Source organism: Ornithodoros turicata, chromosome 7 (assembly GCF_037126465.1).
Source record: "Ornithodoros turicata isolate Travis chromosome 7, ASM3712646v1, whole genome shotgun sequence".
In the NCBI taxonomy this organism is placed as follows: domain Eukaryota; kingdom Metazoa; phylum Arthropoda; class Arachnida; order Ixodida; family Argasidae; genus Ornithodoros; species Ornithodoros turicata.
In genome coordinates this window covers 18,857,234-18,874,653 of record NC_088207.1, presented here as the reverse complement: position 1 = coordinate 18,874,653, position 17,420 = coordinate 18,857,234, and the positions used below count along the sequence as shown (strand labels likewise).

General features: G+C 44.7%; 2 protein-coding genes across 4 annotated transcripts in view; one reads left to right on the top strand and one right to left on the bottom strand.

The window, feature by feature from the left end:
- LOC135400514 (uncharacterized) overlaps positions 1-17,420 on the top strand; it is a 374,312-nt gene that overhangs the window by 63,008 nt on the left and 293,884 nt on the right. The gene's annotated exons all lie outside the window — the stretch shown is intronic.
- The window catches only part of LOC135400275 (uncharacterized), a 61,045-nt gene that overhangs the window by 35,342 nt on the left and 8,283 nt on the right, over positions 1-17,420 (bottom strand). For 2 of the 3 annotated variants that reach the window (XM_064632060.1, XM_064632061.1), the window contains exons 2-3: positions 12,229-12,302; positions 3,026-3,130 (exon numbers count right to left, since the gene is read on the bottom strand). In XM_064632060.1, the coding sequence (XP_064488130.1) occupies positions 3,026-3,130; positions 12,229-12,302 (179 nt within the window). The remainder of the gene's footprint in view (positions 1-3,025; positions 3,131-12,228; positions 12,303-17,420) is intronic. The other variant, XM_064632062.1, reaches the window with a different exon arrangement.

Below are 17,420 nucleotides of genomic sequence, written 5' to 3'. Positions count from 1 at the left end.
TTAATATGAGCAATGGCACGAGCGAGATAGTCCACAATGTTTGCAGAGATGTAGTTGAATTCGGTGTTGGACGAGCTCACAAATTCGCTCATCTGCCCCAAGGGTCTGTCCGGAACCGTGATGGAAACGTTCTTGTAACGGGCATAGATCCGACGCACCATCTCCTGCAGTGGCCCCGGAGAGATCTCTCCTACATTGCCAAAGCCCACCATGCTTATGGCGTAGCGAAAAGCAGTGATGATGAGCTTGTTACGGGGACTCTCCTTGCTGAAACATTCATTCTCCACTTCTTCCCAAGAAGCGTAGATGCGGGGACAAGTCTGTAAAGCATGGTAGCTGAACATTTCCACGTAATGGTCACAATGATGGCGCGAGCGAAGTGCGCGCTCCCTTTAAAGAGCGTTTTCAAATAAACACGCGCAAAGAAACAAGAGCAAAACCAAAACGAAGAAGCAATCCGTTGCCGCTAGGAGTGCGCGCAGAGAAAGGAGAGAGTGAAACCGAAACTTGACACTGCAGGGAGCGTCCCGCCCACGAAGGAATGACCTCTGGCTGCCGGCCGTGGCGGCGCAGAGTACGGTAGGAGCGCGGGCGCATGCGTAGCACCCGTAGAGCGGTGCTTGCGTGAGTCCAGCGCTGGCTCTTGTAGAGACAGGACGTGTGGCCGGTCGCTCCGCCGTCGCCGCGCCGCGTTAGTTGAGGTCTGGCTGTGGACGGGAGCGGACGCTCCGTTGCCACGGGGGAAAGGTGTGTGATTTGCCATAGCTTTTTTCCGATGTTTGCGCATTTTTACCGCACTCGTCTTCACCCTTTTCTCCGTGCTGTCGCATGTTGAGCGGTTAGGCCTTTTCCCTGCATAACTGGACTTGTTTGGCAGTGACTTCCATGTTCTTAAGTTTCAAAGCGTCTTAAGCCTTTTCCCCATGTTGTCGCATGTTTAGCAGTGTTCATTTTGTTAGAAATGTGTACCCTGTCCGCCCTTGCGCGTTTACCCTGCGCTGAGCATTTTGTGGTTGTCATCTTGTGTTAGCTGTTGTGCGGTGACAATGTGGTTAGGCCTAATCAATCCCCTTAAGCGTTTTCCCCCAATGTGTGTGTGTTCTCCATGCTGTCGTCAACAGCCGTAAACTTGTTTAGCAGTGCCTTCCTAGTATTTTGTTGCTGTTTTCATCTTGTGTTAGCCCTCGAGTTTCGTAGCGATGTGCTGTCACGCAGGGCTGAGCACTCGTCTTAAGCCTTTTCTCTGAGCTGTCGTATGTTTAGCATTTGCCATAGCGGTTAGGCCTTTTTCCCAATGTTTTGTATGCGCTCTCGCATGTTTAGACTTGTTTAGCAGTGTCTTTCTTGTTGCAATTTTTGCCCGCTGCTAGTATTTTCTTGTTCTCTGTCTTTCTCGCATAGAGCTATGACGGTCGCACTATCCGGTGTGATGCCTTGCAACTAGGTGGCCACCTGTCGTTGATCTCTGCAACTACTGGCCATCAACAAGCAACATGGCAGACGCTGGTTACTCGGCCATTCCGGAGCGGTTTATTCGACACGCGTTGTTGCTTTTCGAATAAATTGTTTCTCTCCACTCTATTTCTATATATTTTCTTTTCTTTTTATGACCACGAGTATCCGGAAACATGCAGGGTGGTGTGGACACGAGTTAGATGCTCCCCAATTAGTGTGGTGACACACCCAGATGGTCTCAATTATTGTGGGGCGGTCCTACTTAGCTCTCATTGGTAATTTAATGGTGTCCAGACCCCCTGTGCGTTTCCGGATACTTGTGGTCAGTGCTTACTACTAGAAGCAACAAGCTGTCAGACAATGCCGGCAACATAGACTGTTTGTCTGCTGCTTTACATTACCTTTAAACTTTAAACGGCGGTTAACGAGGATAGTCTCTCAGTCTGTTATTTCGCTTTTGCCCGAAATTTCCTAATTAAAGAGTTAATTAATGAATTTCAGGTGATTAGTCATCATGTAAGTACACACTCCCTTCCAGAGGGTGTCCGTCTTACCGTAGAACTGAAATGCAAAACAACGCCAGGGTTGCTGCTCTGATAGCTTTTTAATAAATATTCTGTAAAGGATAAAAAAATATATCCCGTATATAAGTAGCATACGTTCAGACCTCGCTCCAGTCTGAGCGTCTTTCACCCGGCCTCCCGTACTTTTTAGGGTCCACACTCGTGTTTGCGACACCCAATGTGGTGGAACCCAGCCATCATCGAGAGCAGCTCCACATCACGTCGAGCATTCAGAGAGCACATTCAGAGCTCATTCGTGTGACTGTTGTGCTGAAGGAAGCTCCTTCGGCAACATTACACAGATGAAACGATTAGGGTAAAAAGCACATTTTCATACTTTTTCAATGCAAATGCCCCTAGCTGCTCCAAAATGTTTGTAGCTAAATACTTTTCAGTTCTCAGTCCACTCTCACTGATGAGACATGGCCGAAAATATCCCAAAGCGTTAGGATCTATAAGCGTAGGAAAATTATTTTCCATTTCAGAGTTTATGTTCATAGTGCAACGTCCAAAATGGTCAGAAAGTAGCTTATGCTGTTGTTGCTGTATTCTCGCTCTTAACGTTTGCGCCGCGTGTTGTTTTCGATTATGGTAATGAAATGCCTACCTTATTAGTAAACACCCGTCTTGTATGATCCTGCCACTAACTTATTATTCTCAGGTACACGCTGCATCCAGTACATTGACCTCAGAGTGGTTAGCTACTTGGAAAAGTAGAGGTACTTTGCTGATTAGAGTCCTCCTCTTTCCAGTTGTGGCATTGGGCTTCTCCGTACTTTCGATCACCGAGACGAAATACTTGAAGCTAACCTATGGTTGCATGTACCAGATGTACTAAAATAAGTATTTTTACCGACGGACGCTTCCTACTACGGAGGAACTGTTAGGAATACACGAGATATTGTTGGCTGTGTATGAACACGAACAATGGAAACCCGGTACATTTGCATTTCAACTTTCATGACAGGTATTTTAAACTAAATGGTATCAGCAAAAGCTTTACTTACCCAGCAATCAGATTCTTCTCTCTCAATAAAATAGCAACTATGCGGGGCACTAGGATCACAGCTGTAGGCGCAGCTCATCAAGCGTGGTCTATCACCATTGTCGAACTATGAAATAAATAACGTAAGACACCTTTATACCGTGAAAGCAAAATGATTCCCATCTATGATTAGGGTTCCGCGTTTTTGGATTTAATTTTTGGCCGGATTCAACGTACGTTTTTCGATGTCTTTCTTGGTGTATACATGGTTTACCCGACAGTTATCAGCGAATAGAAATCATGATGTAATTTCCGCACAACGTTCATTCAGCATGGCGTTGTTCGCTGCGGTCATGGAGGAAGGAAACACAAGGAGCGGCTCTTCTCTCCAGACCAGAGCCGTATATTAAAGGGGAGTCTGGCCATTAATGGGTCATGCCTATACCTGAAGCTCCACCAACTTTTTCAGCTTTCCGACCAATGAGGTCTTGAAATATGGCGCGCTATCAATCAACCTATCCTCACTATTTTTCCCTGTATCCAACATGGGCAGCGCCATTTTGGGTGGCAAGTGGATTGGATGGGATTGAAATGGATACCTCTTGCAATCTGCAAAACTAGTGGATTTTTTTGCAAATTTGATAACGCCACCTAGGGAGCGTAAGGCACGTCGGCAATTGTCGTCTGCTTCCGTTGTTTTACCGCTGCTGGCAGAACCACCTGCTGGGACACATTCTTATGTCGGTATGATTTTTAAACAAATCTACATTAATAGCTGAAACATAATGGCAAGAATGTTTATATCCATGAAATCATGCAATTAAATATAAGATTGTACAGCACAGTGCCGTTTTGGTTATGATTTCGTTGTGATCACCGGGTTCACTAGGCCTAACGCCGGCGACAAAACGTATTATTTTCAGTTAGATATCGATGGATGAGCATAAGGTAAAACTGATTTCCGAGAAACGTATATGAGGATGTACGTTTGCAGCGTAAAATCAAACTAGTCTGTGAAAATTTTTCGTCACGAAATCCCCGCTTCACTGCGTTTGTTTTCGTCGCCATTTTGGGTGGCAATAAGGTGTCATGGCGGCCCCCTTAGTAAAAAGCAAACCAATCAGAGGACCGAAACTGTGATTGACAGGTCGAGCCTCTTTTTGTGACTCCTCCCAATGGCCAGACTCCCTTTTAATATACGGCTCTGCTCCAGGCGAGCGTAGCCACCCTCTAGCGGTCGCTCGAGTCAAAATCGCCATTACATCCTGTCCACCACGTGATGAAAGAAATGATGATATCAATTGCCATTCATGTTCACCACGTGATTCTCTCCAAAGTTTCGGTTTTGCAAGGCTTTGTTTCTCGTGCTGCTTTCTGTGTGATTTTGCTTTTTTAAAGTCAAAATGTGAGCACCATCGCAGAAACGACGTGTCGCAATGTGTTCCTGTCCAGGCCGCGGCTCTCGTTGAACGGAAAGCAGCTCTGTTCAAGGAACACGTTTTATTCGTAAGTACACGGTCAGTTGTTTTATTCGCCTATGTGTGTTCAGGCCATGTTGAATCGTTCGTATTTCGAAACCCTGACCGATACAGAAGAGCGGCGGCGGCGGCGACAGAAAACCTCGAAAACCCGATGCGTTCGCTGTGCGGACCCCGACGCTGACTATTTGGAAATTGCACGCATCGCCCACAGGGGCAGGGCGGAGGGTGGTGAAATGTGCTGGAGAACAAGGTTAGGTTCGAACACGCACGTAATTTTGAATTTTTGAAGTTCTTTACTATGTGTTTGGATTAGAAGCAAGGGTGGGTCAAATTTGACTACCCCTTGGACTGTAGATGAGACGGAACGTTACAAAGTTATAGTTGAAACCAGACAGATATTCGGAGAATGTGTTACGCCATATACAGCAAGAGGGCAACAACTGTTAATTGGAACGTTCGGAAACTGTCACACAAGGAACAGTATGTCCAGTCGCACTGTTAATGTCAATGTCGTTCTTTCCCTGTCTGATGTAGTATGTGCCTCGACCCACATTCGAAGCACATCAAAACAGTCTCTTGCGTCAAAACAGTTGTCATTTAGGAGCCTACACTGATAATTCATATGCTGTTGGTAAACACGGTGCGTAGAATTCATCCAGTGTACTGAACTGTCAATACGATGTGTCATGCTATGTGTTGCTGTAGAGGTGTGTAATGCTAAGGCTGAGACATGCACTGAAGGGAGGAACACAAACAGGCTATCTGTATTTCAATGCAAAAGTGAAGACCATGTTGTACTTATTATATCTTCATACAGATAATAAGTACTACAAATGTCAGCACACGCTAGTAGACAGGTCCCAGTTATTATACTCTCGGAAATTTTTGTAAATTTTGTTATATTTTGCAACATCAACAACCGGAACAAACTTGCAGGCGAGTCAATCGAATGACAGATGTGGCCTGACTTGTATTGAAGGAAAATGATATTGTGTCAAATAAAGAATAATGTAATGATTGGATATTTGTAATAAAGAGACAGAGATTGTAATCGAGCAGCATCGCTTTGACACTTGCATGGGTGAGACTGACTTTGAGGGTTGGCTGTCGCTGCATCGAGCTCTTCTTCTGAGTGGGCATAGAGGACCTACAGTCAGGAAACAACTGTGTGTTGTTCACACTTGACACATGTATTTCAGTCGAAACTGGCAAATTAATTCTGCCCCGCCCCTCGTTGGCTCGCGAACGATGGAAGTGATTAAGCCCCCACACTCTAAGGAAAAAAGGTTTGTTTTTTTACCTTTTGGGGTAGAAGTGCGTTGTCCCAAATTTTCAACCCTTTTGGGGTAGAAAATGAGGTGTAGAAGCAGTTCTACCCCACCACTTCAACCCCAGGGGTAGAACAGACCTACCCCATAGTGGGGTGGCAGTTCTACCCCCTTCGTTGAAGAGTTCTACCCGTCCACGGTTGAGTATTATGCCCCTTAAGACATATGTGTTATACCTCATGGGAGAGTTACGTCTAACTCGAGGAGGCGAAATTAGCCTCCGCGTTGGAGATAAATGCTATACCTTTTGCGGTGGTACGTTCTACCCTTGGTAGAAGTGATCTGCCCTACAGGGCTATAAATTTCCACTCCTGAAGGAAGCAGTTCTACCCAAGTGGTTGGAATCTTGACACTGTAACGGAGATATTTTTCTACCTTAGAAGTGATATACTTTTGCCGGTGGGGAGGGGTATTTCACACGTTTCGGGAGAAGCATTTGCAACCATATGTATAGAAATCTTCTTCCCTTGCAATGAGAACTGTTCCCTCTTTTGCCTTTCTCCTCCTCCTCCACTGACGTCCAAGGATATGGGAAACGCTATGCAGCCTCTTTGCAGTTTTATTTGATTTCCGTTGACTGTGCAAGTAAATGAAGCGTCTTGCACCACCACAACGTGGTCTGAAATTTGTAAACCCAGGGTGAGAGGAAATAAAGAAAACAGGTTGCGGTTTCGTTTCGCAATTTCCGCGTAATGTCGATAGACTATAACATGTCGACACCAAATTGTTTCAACCGCGTCGTGTCCAACCTAGGTTTTTCGTGTTACGAGAGATTTCGTTTATTATATGCGCAAGCATTGCAGAAACCACACGAAACGACTGGTGACTAACCCTTCGCCCTACAACAACACAGCACGGAACAGCAACAGATCAACGAAGAAGTTCAGGAGACAGCTGGACAGCCTGTGCGCATTCAAAAGCCGCTCCACTAATTGTTCCGTCTGGCTGAGCGCGATATGCGTGTTTACAGTATTGAACTTGGCATGGGTGAGCACGAGCGGTCATATGTTTGCACAAGATTTCGCTTGACCCGTCGCGCGGCAAGAGAAAACAAAAATAACACAAAAAGAAGACGTTACATCAGCGGTACTGCATTTCCAAGCAAGTGCCAAAATGTTGTGAAGCGGTGACTGCGTGAACCATTTCGCTCGTTGCACCATCCCTCGATTGTAGACGACGAAGTGCCGGCTCTGATGCGCCGCCTTAATGAATGCTGTTCCGAAGTGGATAACATGGAAGCACACAGAAAAAGGCTGTTACAAATTATAAATCTTTATTTTGCACAATCTACTTCAATGAAGACACAGCAGCTTTATCAGATGGGCTCACCAATGCGAGGGGTACATTCATTAATTTGCGGAGCACTTGCAGTGTAGAAGCGGACTTCGGCATGAATTCGATGTCCATAAGCCAGTAAAGCGCGACGAGGGTCCTCACAGGCTCCTTCAAGCTGGACACCCCTATGGTCTCCTTCTCCAGGCATAACAGCGCTCGCCCCGGATGGAATACTTCCCGGGAAAAGCACACCACATGACAGACATGTTCGTTCTCCACCTAGAAAGTTACCAGAATACATAGACAAAATCTTCCAAGTATTTTCAGCAGGACGTTATCTTCGCGGTTGCTCTAGAGACATCAATAATAAAGTACGAAAAATGCAAAGCTCGTTCCCATAGCAACAAAACAAAACCTTTTGCGATGTACAATAAGAACAAACGCTATAGGTACTCACCTGGGGCGTGATGAAGGACTCGTACCATTCATGCACCAGACTGGGGACCACAAGGAGTGTGACTATCATTGCTGCGCATATTACGTAATCACAATATGAATATTCAAACGAATTTACACGCGAATTAAAGAAAAACACCCTGGCAATGCATATGTGCTATGGAAGCCATAAAATCCGTGAAACCTCCGAATTATCTGTGAACTACCACCATGTTCAGACTCTAAAGGCTTCAAAGAACGCTTCCAATTGGCGCTTCTTTCGACTGTACCTCAAAACCGCTTCCGAAATGTCCTACAGATCTCTGTCCAAGGCAGTTTCAATGACAGTCCCTGTGATCGCATTGCATTCTTCCCCAATCTGAACGAACAAAAAGTGTCATGAAGGCGTATAAATGGTAAATTCGTACTAAAGAGGACCAAGGTGGGAGCTATACAGTCACAAAAAGTACCTGCTTGTGCTGTTTCCACACAGATGTCAAAGTCGTCATCGTAGATCTGTAAGGAACGAAAGAAAGCATAATTATCCCACTGTGACACTACATAGCGCACCATCAGTAAAGAACTCAGCAGAATATAGCTGATGGCTACGTCAAGCACTTATCACGAAAAAAAGTACATGACACTACTCACTGTAAGACGCTTGCACATTAGTTCATCCTCCCTCAGGCAGAGTTCCGTTGAGATGCCGTCGCAGGACACCACCGCCATTCTTTCGCCGTAACTTGTTATAATCTTCATTGCTAGATTCGTTGCATGCGGTATGCACGACTGTCTGCAACGAACTGACGGCCTAGAGTGACGCAGTTTCTTCCCTTCGTCTCTCGCCCATTTTCACGAAGAATCACAAAAGCAGCAGACCACGTCCACTGGCCTTGAGTGTTTGAGTGTTTCCTAGCATGACCTCAAGATGAAGCTAATGTATTCCCCCCCCCCGGATTAGTGCCTTTGGAGTATTATGGTCAACGCTGTTGTTCCTCAAATAGCGTTGGTGCCCCAATATCTCTAGGGAGAACAATAGTCAAGCAGAGAAGGAGAGTATAAAGAGGTTCTTCACGACCGCATATTCCAGGTTAAAATACGCATGTATGAAGGGGATCTCCCCAGGGTCCCCTCCTGTCTGTTTTATTTTATTCTACATTTTCCTTGCTTTCTTCTCCTTTTTAGTTTAATTTTGTTGCAGAAGTGGCAGAATTAATGGGGTGATTAATTCAACCTCTCCTTATTTTTGTTACAGTAAGTAACTACGCATGCATAATCATCTTTAAGCAGGACGCGAACTAAAATGTTTTGCAATTCGCATGACACGTGCAAAACAGTAGTGTGGATTTGAAATACCATATTTTATGTAAATCCGAATTTAAATCTTCATTAAAAGGAAAGAAAAATCGACTTGACAGAAATTTATATGCGGATTAAACATGATTAGATTTGATAACGCAACTTAATTTGCATTTGATTTGTCACCTCTTTTCAAACGAGGTTTCGATCTGTTCTTTTTGTACCATTTTTACTGTTTTCTTTGTTTTGGTTTTTTACATATTTGCAAGTATACCAAATTACATCTAATTTGCAGGGCTGGCGCGAACGGGTTCTGAAATTTATGTGTGGTGGCGCTAAGTCACTCCGCAATATTTATCAGCAGTAAAGCAAACCCGTCCAACAAATTCTGTCTCTTTATAGATCAAATTAAGTTTTAAATAAAACAAAACATCTCTTACGAGCGCTAGTTCTTCAACGCCTTATGCCGCATAAAAAAGGTCGGTAAAAACAATTGTTTCCATTCTCCGACTTTTTAAAGCTAATTTCTCAAGCTGTGGGTAGTCTTCACCACTGTGAACGTTCTATATCCGTGTAGCGTGCAAAGATATGAGTGCTCTAGTTGTCATGATGTTGTGCATGCACGCCCTTTCTCCAAGAAACATATACTTTGCAATGAAACGTATTTTAAGGCAATTTGACATATTGACGTCCTCCTTTCAGATGGGAACAGTTGTACATAGATTCTAAATCACTTAGAATCATTATTTCGTTCTTTTTATTGCATTTTACCACATTTATCAAAGTAAGGTACAATACGTGCGTTTTTGAAGAAACGGAAACAATGCACTCTCATTACCGTAATGTGAAACTTTCTGAGTTTTCTTTTTAACACGCGATGAAATCTCATCGCACAGCACTCCGTATTTAACGTTTCTCGCGGAAGAGTGACGTGTACCCCGCCAAAAAGTTATTGGCGACCTAGTCCGGGTCTGTATTTGCGATTTTGGGACCGGAATGTGTACACGCTGACACTGACCAACCGATACCCTCCCGCCACTAAATGCTAGTACATTTGCGACCTGGCCCAGCCCAAAACGCTATTGGATTATTCTTTCATTGTTATGAAATGGTATCGGTCGGTGATGTCGGTATGCCAAGATACATCAATAATGAGGAAAATAGTATCGGTTTAATGGTTCTGTACTTTTCGTTGCTACTAGCGTGTCCAAGGAATCAGCTCCATAGACTTTCTTCACAATGGTCCGCTTTTTCTGCATCAAAGTTCAATATAATAACCATGACGAAAATTGATTTCTAAATATTACCTAAGACGCAAGAGCGTCCGGATTCCTGAAGTACTGAAACCGACGGTGTCCCCCAACATACACAACACAGGAAAGGAAAAGGGGGAAAAGGGAGTGAGAGGGAAGCGAAACACGCCTAACCCCACGCAACTGTTCACTTCCACCATTATCCTTGGCTGTGTCCTCAAAATTACTGACCCCTAAAAGGGAGACATGTCAGTGGAGGGGCAGAAATGCAGTACCCCGACCTTCGACGGGGAGAGAAAAAGTAGGTCGGGAAGAAGTGTGGCATTTCTACCCATTTTCAACTTTTTTTCTTAGAGTGCAGGGCAAATAACGCTATCATTCGAGATGATGGTTGGCTAGGAGTGTGCTATGCGAGGAAGTTCATAGTCCAACACGGCCGATGTCGCACAGTCATCGCACTGGTGTCGCACGCTGCGTTGATCGTGTTTTGGCCACACCAACCCCGCGCATGCGCAGATGGCGCATCTTCTTTGCAAACAGTAAAGAGGTCTATAAAGAGTCGTAAATGAAAGAACGCAGTCCATCCAAAATGGAGTCGAATTGTGCCACCATTTCCATTGTTTGGCATTTAACTGCAATCATTGGACAAGAGTGGATTACATAATGTTCCTGAGAAACTTTGCATGCTGAAAAGTAAAAATGTTTCTAACGTAATATTTTCCCCATGTAGAATATGTTTCTACAAATTATATATGACTGTACATGTGCAGATATACTCAATATTTGCGCGGATGCAGTACGGAACAGCTAATTCAACTAGCGCGGTTGCTGATGTGGTCGCATATCTTATTTTCAGGGACTGTCAATGTTACCTCTGCCGACAGCCCCATTAGAGAGCCTGTTGCGGTTGTACCACAAATATCATGCGTTCTTTAACAGAAACACTGGTGGTAGCTGACTGTTATAATGTCCGTGGGTCTCCCATCTGTAAGCACTCTACTGGGTGTTTCACCCAAAATCCCCCAGTTAAATAATTTGGAAACTGCTGCCACCATGTAATAACTTTGTTTTAGTAAACATTTTTGAAAAATCGACTAAGAGCTGCCCAGTGACTGGCTCTTTTGCATATTTTACTTTGCACGTCTTTTCGGCACATTTTCTGTGACCAACGGGGCCTTTAGGGCAAATCAGTGGAGAAAAAAATACGGATCAGTTGCTTTTTCGAGCGATTAATTGGATTCCCTTCGGATATTTCTTTCGCGCAGGCGCTCTTTCCGTGAGCTATCCAGCTTTCAAGTGCGCGTTCGTCCACCAAGTTCACTCACGGGGCAAGAAATATGTCGACAGAAACCTATTAACTAATCACGCGCAGAAAAGAAAAAAAGAGACACAAGATAATTGCCAACGCTGGTTCTTTTCAGGAATATTTTGCGCTTGAAGTCGCGATCGCTACAACACATGTGCCACATGCGTCCTCAGTAAAAATTAAAAGTTACAACTTATTTAATTAATGAGTGTTTGTACATGAGTCACTAACTGGTCTGCTCTTAGGTTATGTCTCAAGGATGCTTACTAACGTTATGTATGTGCAATATGGGATACGTTCGTTCAGCCCATGTGTATTTCAAGAGGGCGTGCGCTCGTTCCATGTTTTTCCTTTTCTGCTTTCCAAGGAATAAACTACGTTTGCATTGAGTACATCGCAATGACTCCCTCGAGGTACATGGCGACTTAACAACACCAACGAATGTTTCGCAATAGCACCAGCGGTTTCCGAGGTACTCAGCTAGGGGATTTTCGTTAAGCACCCAGCATGTACGATCGGTTGCATTAATTCCGTAAGCCCCACTAGAGAATGAGTGGCATCCAGGTAGCTCGCGGCATGGTATCAATGGGCTTGGCGCCTCTGAAGCGTTGACGAGGTGTCTCCTGGCAGCACTCTTCTAATGACCCCAAATACCCGCTGTAATGCACACCGTACCAGAGGCTCATCTTTCCCTCCTTTTTTGGTTTTTCATAATCAACATATATCCCCCTGCCCCCGATGCAATTTCACTCTTGTTTCAGAATCAAATGGATTACATAAGAACGTCCCTTTAAGGCAAGCGCAGTCGTAAGCTTTACTGCAGAGGGTTGGTGTGGAACATTACTTACTTGTATGCGTGTGTATTTAGGGCAGAATAATTTCTTTATTGGAGGGCAAGCCTTAGGACTGCTCCCCGCATTTCCTGCAATAGAGGATATCATGGTTCAAATATGAGCACCTCAACGTTCTATTCTGTTGGTAACATCTGTAAAGTGTAATTTGCCTAGGCGCCTAAATTGAATGGGCCTCCTTCACAATCATGTCACAGCGTACGAGCTCTTTGGCCCAGCCCATCTTGTCGTGCGCAAAAAGAAAACCAATTCCAGGCCCCTCTTGGAGTTCCCAAAATTGCGATGTGACTTGTATCCTCACCACACCTCGTACTCGGGGAGACCCAGATGATTCAAGGTTATCCGGAACCACCGTCAAATGACTGGAACCATCATATTGGGGCTCGGACTTTATCGGCGACTTTGCAGTGTTGATAACAAATGAAACGACAAAGAGAACGTTGGGGGGGGGGGGGGGTAACGTTGGGTTGAGCTGTAGATGTTTTGTCCCGGTGGAACATATAACATTTAAACCGTATAAGGCTATCGATCGTGCAACGTTCTTGCTAGTTCTGAGTACGGGCGGCTCCGGTTCACATAGGACTTGGATTGACTTCCGATATATCACGGTTGGCTATGCGCCAACTCCGGAGCACAATGGATTCACACAGTCCTCCGTCCATCCAGATTTGGGTGCAGTTTTTTCTTTATGCTGATAACAACGGTTTACAATACGGCTCCCACCATTGTTTTACCATAATAATGATATTTAATAATTTACGTCGCGGGACAACTGTGATCATGATTTTTTTTTCGCACCTAGTAGGAAGAAATACATTCCGTCTGAAGCGGTGATATTCTCGATAAACAGTAGGACAAAACGAGCTCACGTTTGTAGATAGAAGAGACCGTTCTGAGCTAGACCATGACGTCATTCTTAGGATTACTTCCTGTCACATCCCCATTTTTACTCCCGAACCCGTGTGAAGGAGACGATTCCAGTCACAGAGGCAGTGAAACACTTTCTGTGTCTGAAATTGTGTGTGGCGATTGACTGAAGGAGACCAGGAATTCTTGGGGTATTTAACGGGTGAAAAGAGTTTGTGGCTTAGCTGTGTCGCGGAGGCAGGTGTCACGTTACCGGAAACAGCCAATGGAAAGGCTTTGCGCACACAAGCTTGACACCGCCACGCTTCCGAATTACAGATATAACGCCAAAGCGACTATATGTTAACGCCAGTACTAATAAGCCAAGGCCTACCGATGAAGTCACATGGCTAGACCCCAATTTCTTTACTTTTTACTGTAGTTGCTTTACTTCCGTGTGGAATTGCGCGCTTCTTTCCCTCTCTCTTTCATGACGCTATGCATCTAGGTCAACTGTCTGAAAACCATGCGGTGAGAATTATGTAAAAGTTGTAATAAACAAGTACTCATCTTCACACCTTCCAATGGGTCCCTAGCCACATTGGAATAAGAGGCAATGAAGTAGCGGATCGGGCAGCTGCTGCGGCTCACCATCGCCGCTCAGCAGTCCCCATCATACTTTCGAATGGGGATAGGCGCTCCCTCTTGTCCGCGTTGACGTCGCCTTGGGCCCATCAGGAATGGTGTCATCACATCACCCTGTGGTCGCTTCTGTATGCTGTTGACCCAACGCTTTTATTTGAAATGCCAGGCGGTTTCCCTCGCCTCTTTACGTCCCTCGTGCGTCGTTTACGACTTAGCGTCGCATTCACCTCTGCACTCCGGTATAAGCTGGGCCACAGCAACACGGCGCTGTGTACAACTTGTGGTTTCCCGGCAACAATCCGACACATTCTCGAAGACTGCAGCCAGTACGTACGCGAGCGACGGGCCTTTAAATGTCAACTTGAAATGCTGGATCAGAGGCCATTCAACATCTGCAAAGTTCTCGGCCCATGGAGTAACCCTGGGCATCAGTGCCGTGCACTTGGCGCTTTTCTTTCCTTTCTGAGGGCCACCGGCCTCCTTCACGAACTGTAGGGATTTCCTTCCCTCGTCATCATTTCATGTGAACCTTTTTGGAATGGGGTAGGGTCCTGCACTCAACGCAGGGAAACGTCCCACATCATCATCATCATCCATTCATCTATGTTGTTGTTGTTGTTGTTACTGGTACAGCTTCTCACGCTATAGTAAACGCTAACAGAATTTTCCAAGGGAATAAGTTGTGGGCAGATACTAACTGTTTAAAAATCAATGCAAAGGAAAGCAGAGCGGTTCTTTTCTCCGCCACTAACAGACAATTAAACATAACAGAAAGCTTAATAGTCGGCAATTCAGCTGTAACTATTGTCGACCATGTCAAAACAGTAGGTGTAACTTATACTTCCACCCTTACATGGACATTACACACAAACGACGTCCATTCGAAGGCGTCGCGGGTCTACGGTTTCTGATATAGATATCGTTCATATATGACGAAGCATGTACCATGGGCGTTCCCAGGATTTTTTCCAGGGGGGGGGGCAAAGCGCTTCCGGGAGGGGGGGCAAGAGTGCCATCTCCCATCCCCTACCAAATCTTTATCTGGAGGCGGACGTTGCGCACTGTGTGGGTATTTAGAGGTTCCTATCATGACATCTGAAAATAATCATTACGACCTATGACTAAAGAGCGCACTGTTTTCACAAGCGACCTTGGAGTTCCAGGAGGGGCACGGCCCCCCTTGACCCCCTCCCGGTCCGCCTATGGCGTGTACTAATGTTACTTTGCTACGCCCTAATTTATTCTCGTTTAAATTACTGTTTTCTGTTATGGGGTAACACGAGTAAAGCAAACCCTGCCAAATTATATAGATTACAAAAGCAATTTCTTCGTATCCTTTTTTTGTCTTCCGTCAGCCATACAACAGCAGGCCAGACATGTACAAGATACTCAAAAATGTATTTAAGATAATATTGTTACATGAAGACGACCACCGTCCCCCCCGGCTCGCTCTCTGACATTCTCTCTGGACATTAAAGGGACTATGAAATTTCCCGAACCCCCATACTTTTTTTCGATTGAAACTGTTCTTCCCGCAGAGAAACTAATATGCCACAAACTTTTCCGGACGAAATCGCTCCACTCTGCGAGGAGCGCGCGCTGGAAATGTCTCTTCCGCGTTCCTCCTCTGCGGCGCATATTTCTCTGCCGATGGTGTAACTGTACGAACCGCACTTCGGTTCCCCGTTACGTCACCGGTTTTGCACAATGGCAAGTAATGCCGCGAGCTCGCGCTGTGGCTGCCGCCACTGCCGAAATCTGCCGATCGCGCGAAAGCTGCTGTCATGGAGATTTCCACTCCCGATGAACGCATACGCGGGATCCTACGGCGCATGCTCCTGGCGGGATTCCTCGGCTCGGCAACACGTCACGATGACGTGTTGCTGAGCCGGCCGTGGTCGCGTCAAGTTACCCGTTGTGTCTCCGCTCGGCAGCTCGTCACGGCGCGGCGCCAGCTGTCCTCCCTTCGCCGCTCCGTTTAAATTCGCTTCCGAGAAATCCGCTCGCACGACGAAAGTAAAATTTCGGTTCTAGACTCAGAAAAATGTCTTCTTTCGAACGAAACGAACAAAAAAATCGTTTCATAGTCCCTTTAAAGACACGGTCTCAGCGCCAGTCAGTCTACTCGCATCAATATAATAAATACTAACGTTAGAATGTAATTAAGATAGAGTATAAATACATGCAAATTAAAGTAATTAAGGTAGAGTACAAAATACTTAAAAAGGTATTTGAAATACAATTAAGGTACTATTTATCCTTGAACGCAAAAAGTCACTGGTCACTGGTCAGTGCGGCATGTCGCCGCTATGTGACATGAATCACCTAAACCTCGCGCAATTTATACGCTAGCCGCCGCTGTGTGATAGGAGTCATCTAAACAGAAGTCCCGAAAAGATGACAAAGATATACCACATAACTCCACTAAATATATGTGACCCAGAACAAAGAAACTTCTAGCAAGTCCCTGCTTGGCGAGGTCAGAATTCGGCGTCACGGCACACATAATAGAACCCTCACTGGCCAAGGATTAGTACACACAGGACAATATCTCTAAATGGGTAGTTCAAAGAAGGGCCAATGTCCGGGTCAAGTCTGAGGGACTCAGGAAATTTCCATTGAACAAGCAAGATAATGGAAAGACGAGACACAGAAAATACCATAAAATGTATTTTAAATAGAGTACAAATACACAAAACAAAAGGTATTGAGTAGAGTACCAAAATACCGCAAATTGTATTTAAAATACAGTATTTTAAATACAATACTCCAAATACGTACAAGTCTGCAGCAGGCCTTTTTAAAAAAGGAATGCTCCCTTTGATATGATGTACTTAAAGTGCATAACTTATTTAAATATAAGCTGCTCTGTCGTTATCAAAATGCATCAAGGAAATATATAACAAATGTTTTATCTATGTTGAACCTGTCTAGTCGTATGTATAGGTACAATTGTATCAATTGTACCAAAAGAATCGTGGTACATACCTCGATGTAGAACGCCTTATGGTGCACAAAGTGGAAGTTATCTTTTACCATGCTTTCTATATGAAATGGATGATCAGCTACCGATGTCTCGGAAATCTGTACGTAGACTATGCTTAATTTATTAGATGCCTTAGTCTATTAGTACCTTTGTTTCTGAGGCGCCTTAGTTTCATTGCTGCCTTAGGGTATTTGTGCCTCTGTGATTACCATAGTTTATTAATGCGCTATTAATGTACTATTATTAATGTAATGTTGTCAATGTGTTAATGTTTATTAATGATGCATACCTCTTAGAACAAATTGTTGACCACGAAAGTCTTTCTTTACACGTTGATTTCTGTGGCATTCCTATTACGTTGTATGCGGTATACAGGCCGCCGTTCAGCCCCTTATCCTTTTTGTCTGCCTTGTATGATCAGATGGTTACTTATTAAACAAGGTCCAACTATTATTGCTGGGGATTTTAGTCTTCCACATGTTGTTTGGGACAGCGGAATAAGTGTTACGAATGACCAGAATGCTAATGAGTGTTTTGATATTATGTTTGCTCATGATCTTACTCAAGTCGTTAGCATTCCTACTCGAACTGTTGGGAGTAGCTCCTCTGTTCTTGACCTTATTTTTGTTTGTTCTCAGTGTTGTCTTTATACTGTCGACGTTATCGATGGTATATCAGACCATAAAATAGTTTCATTTTCGTGCTCCTTCCA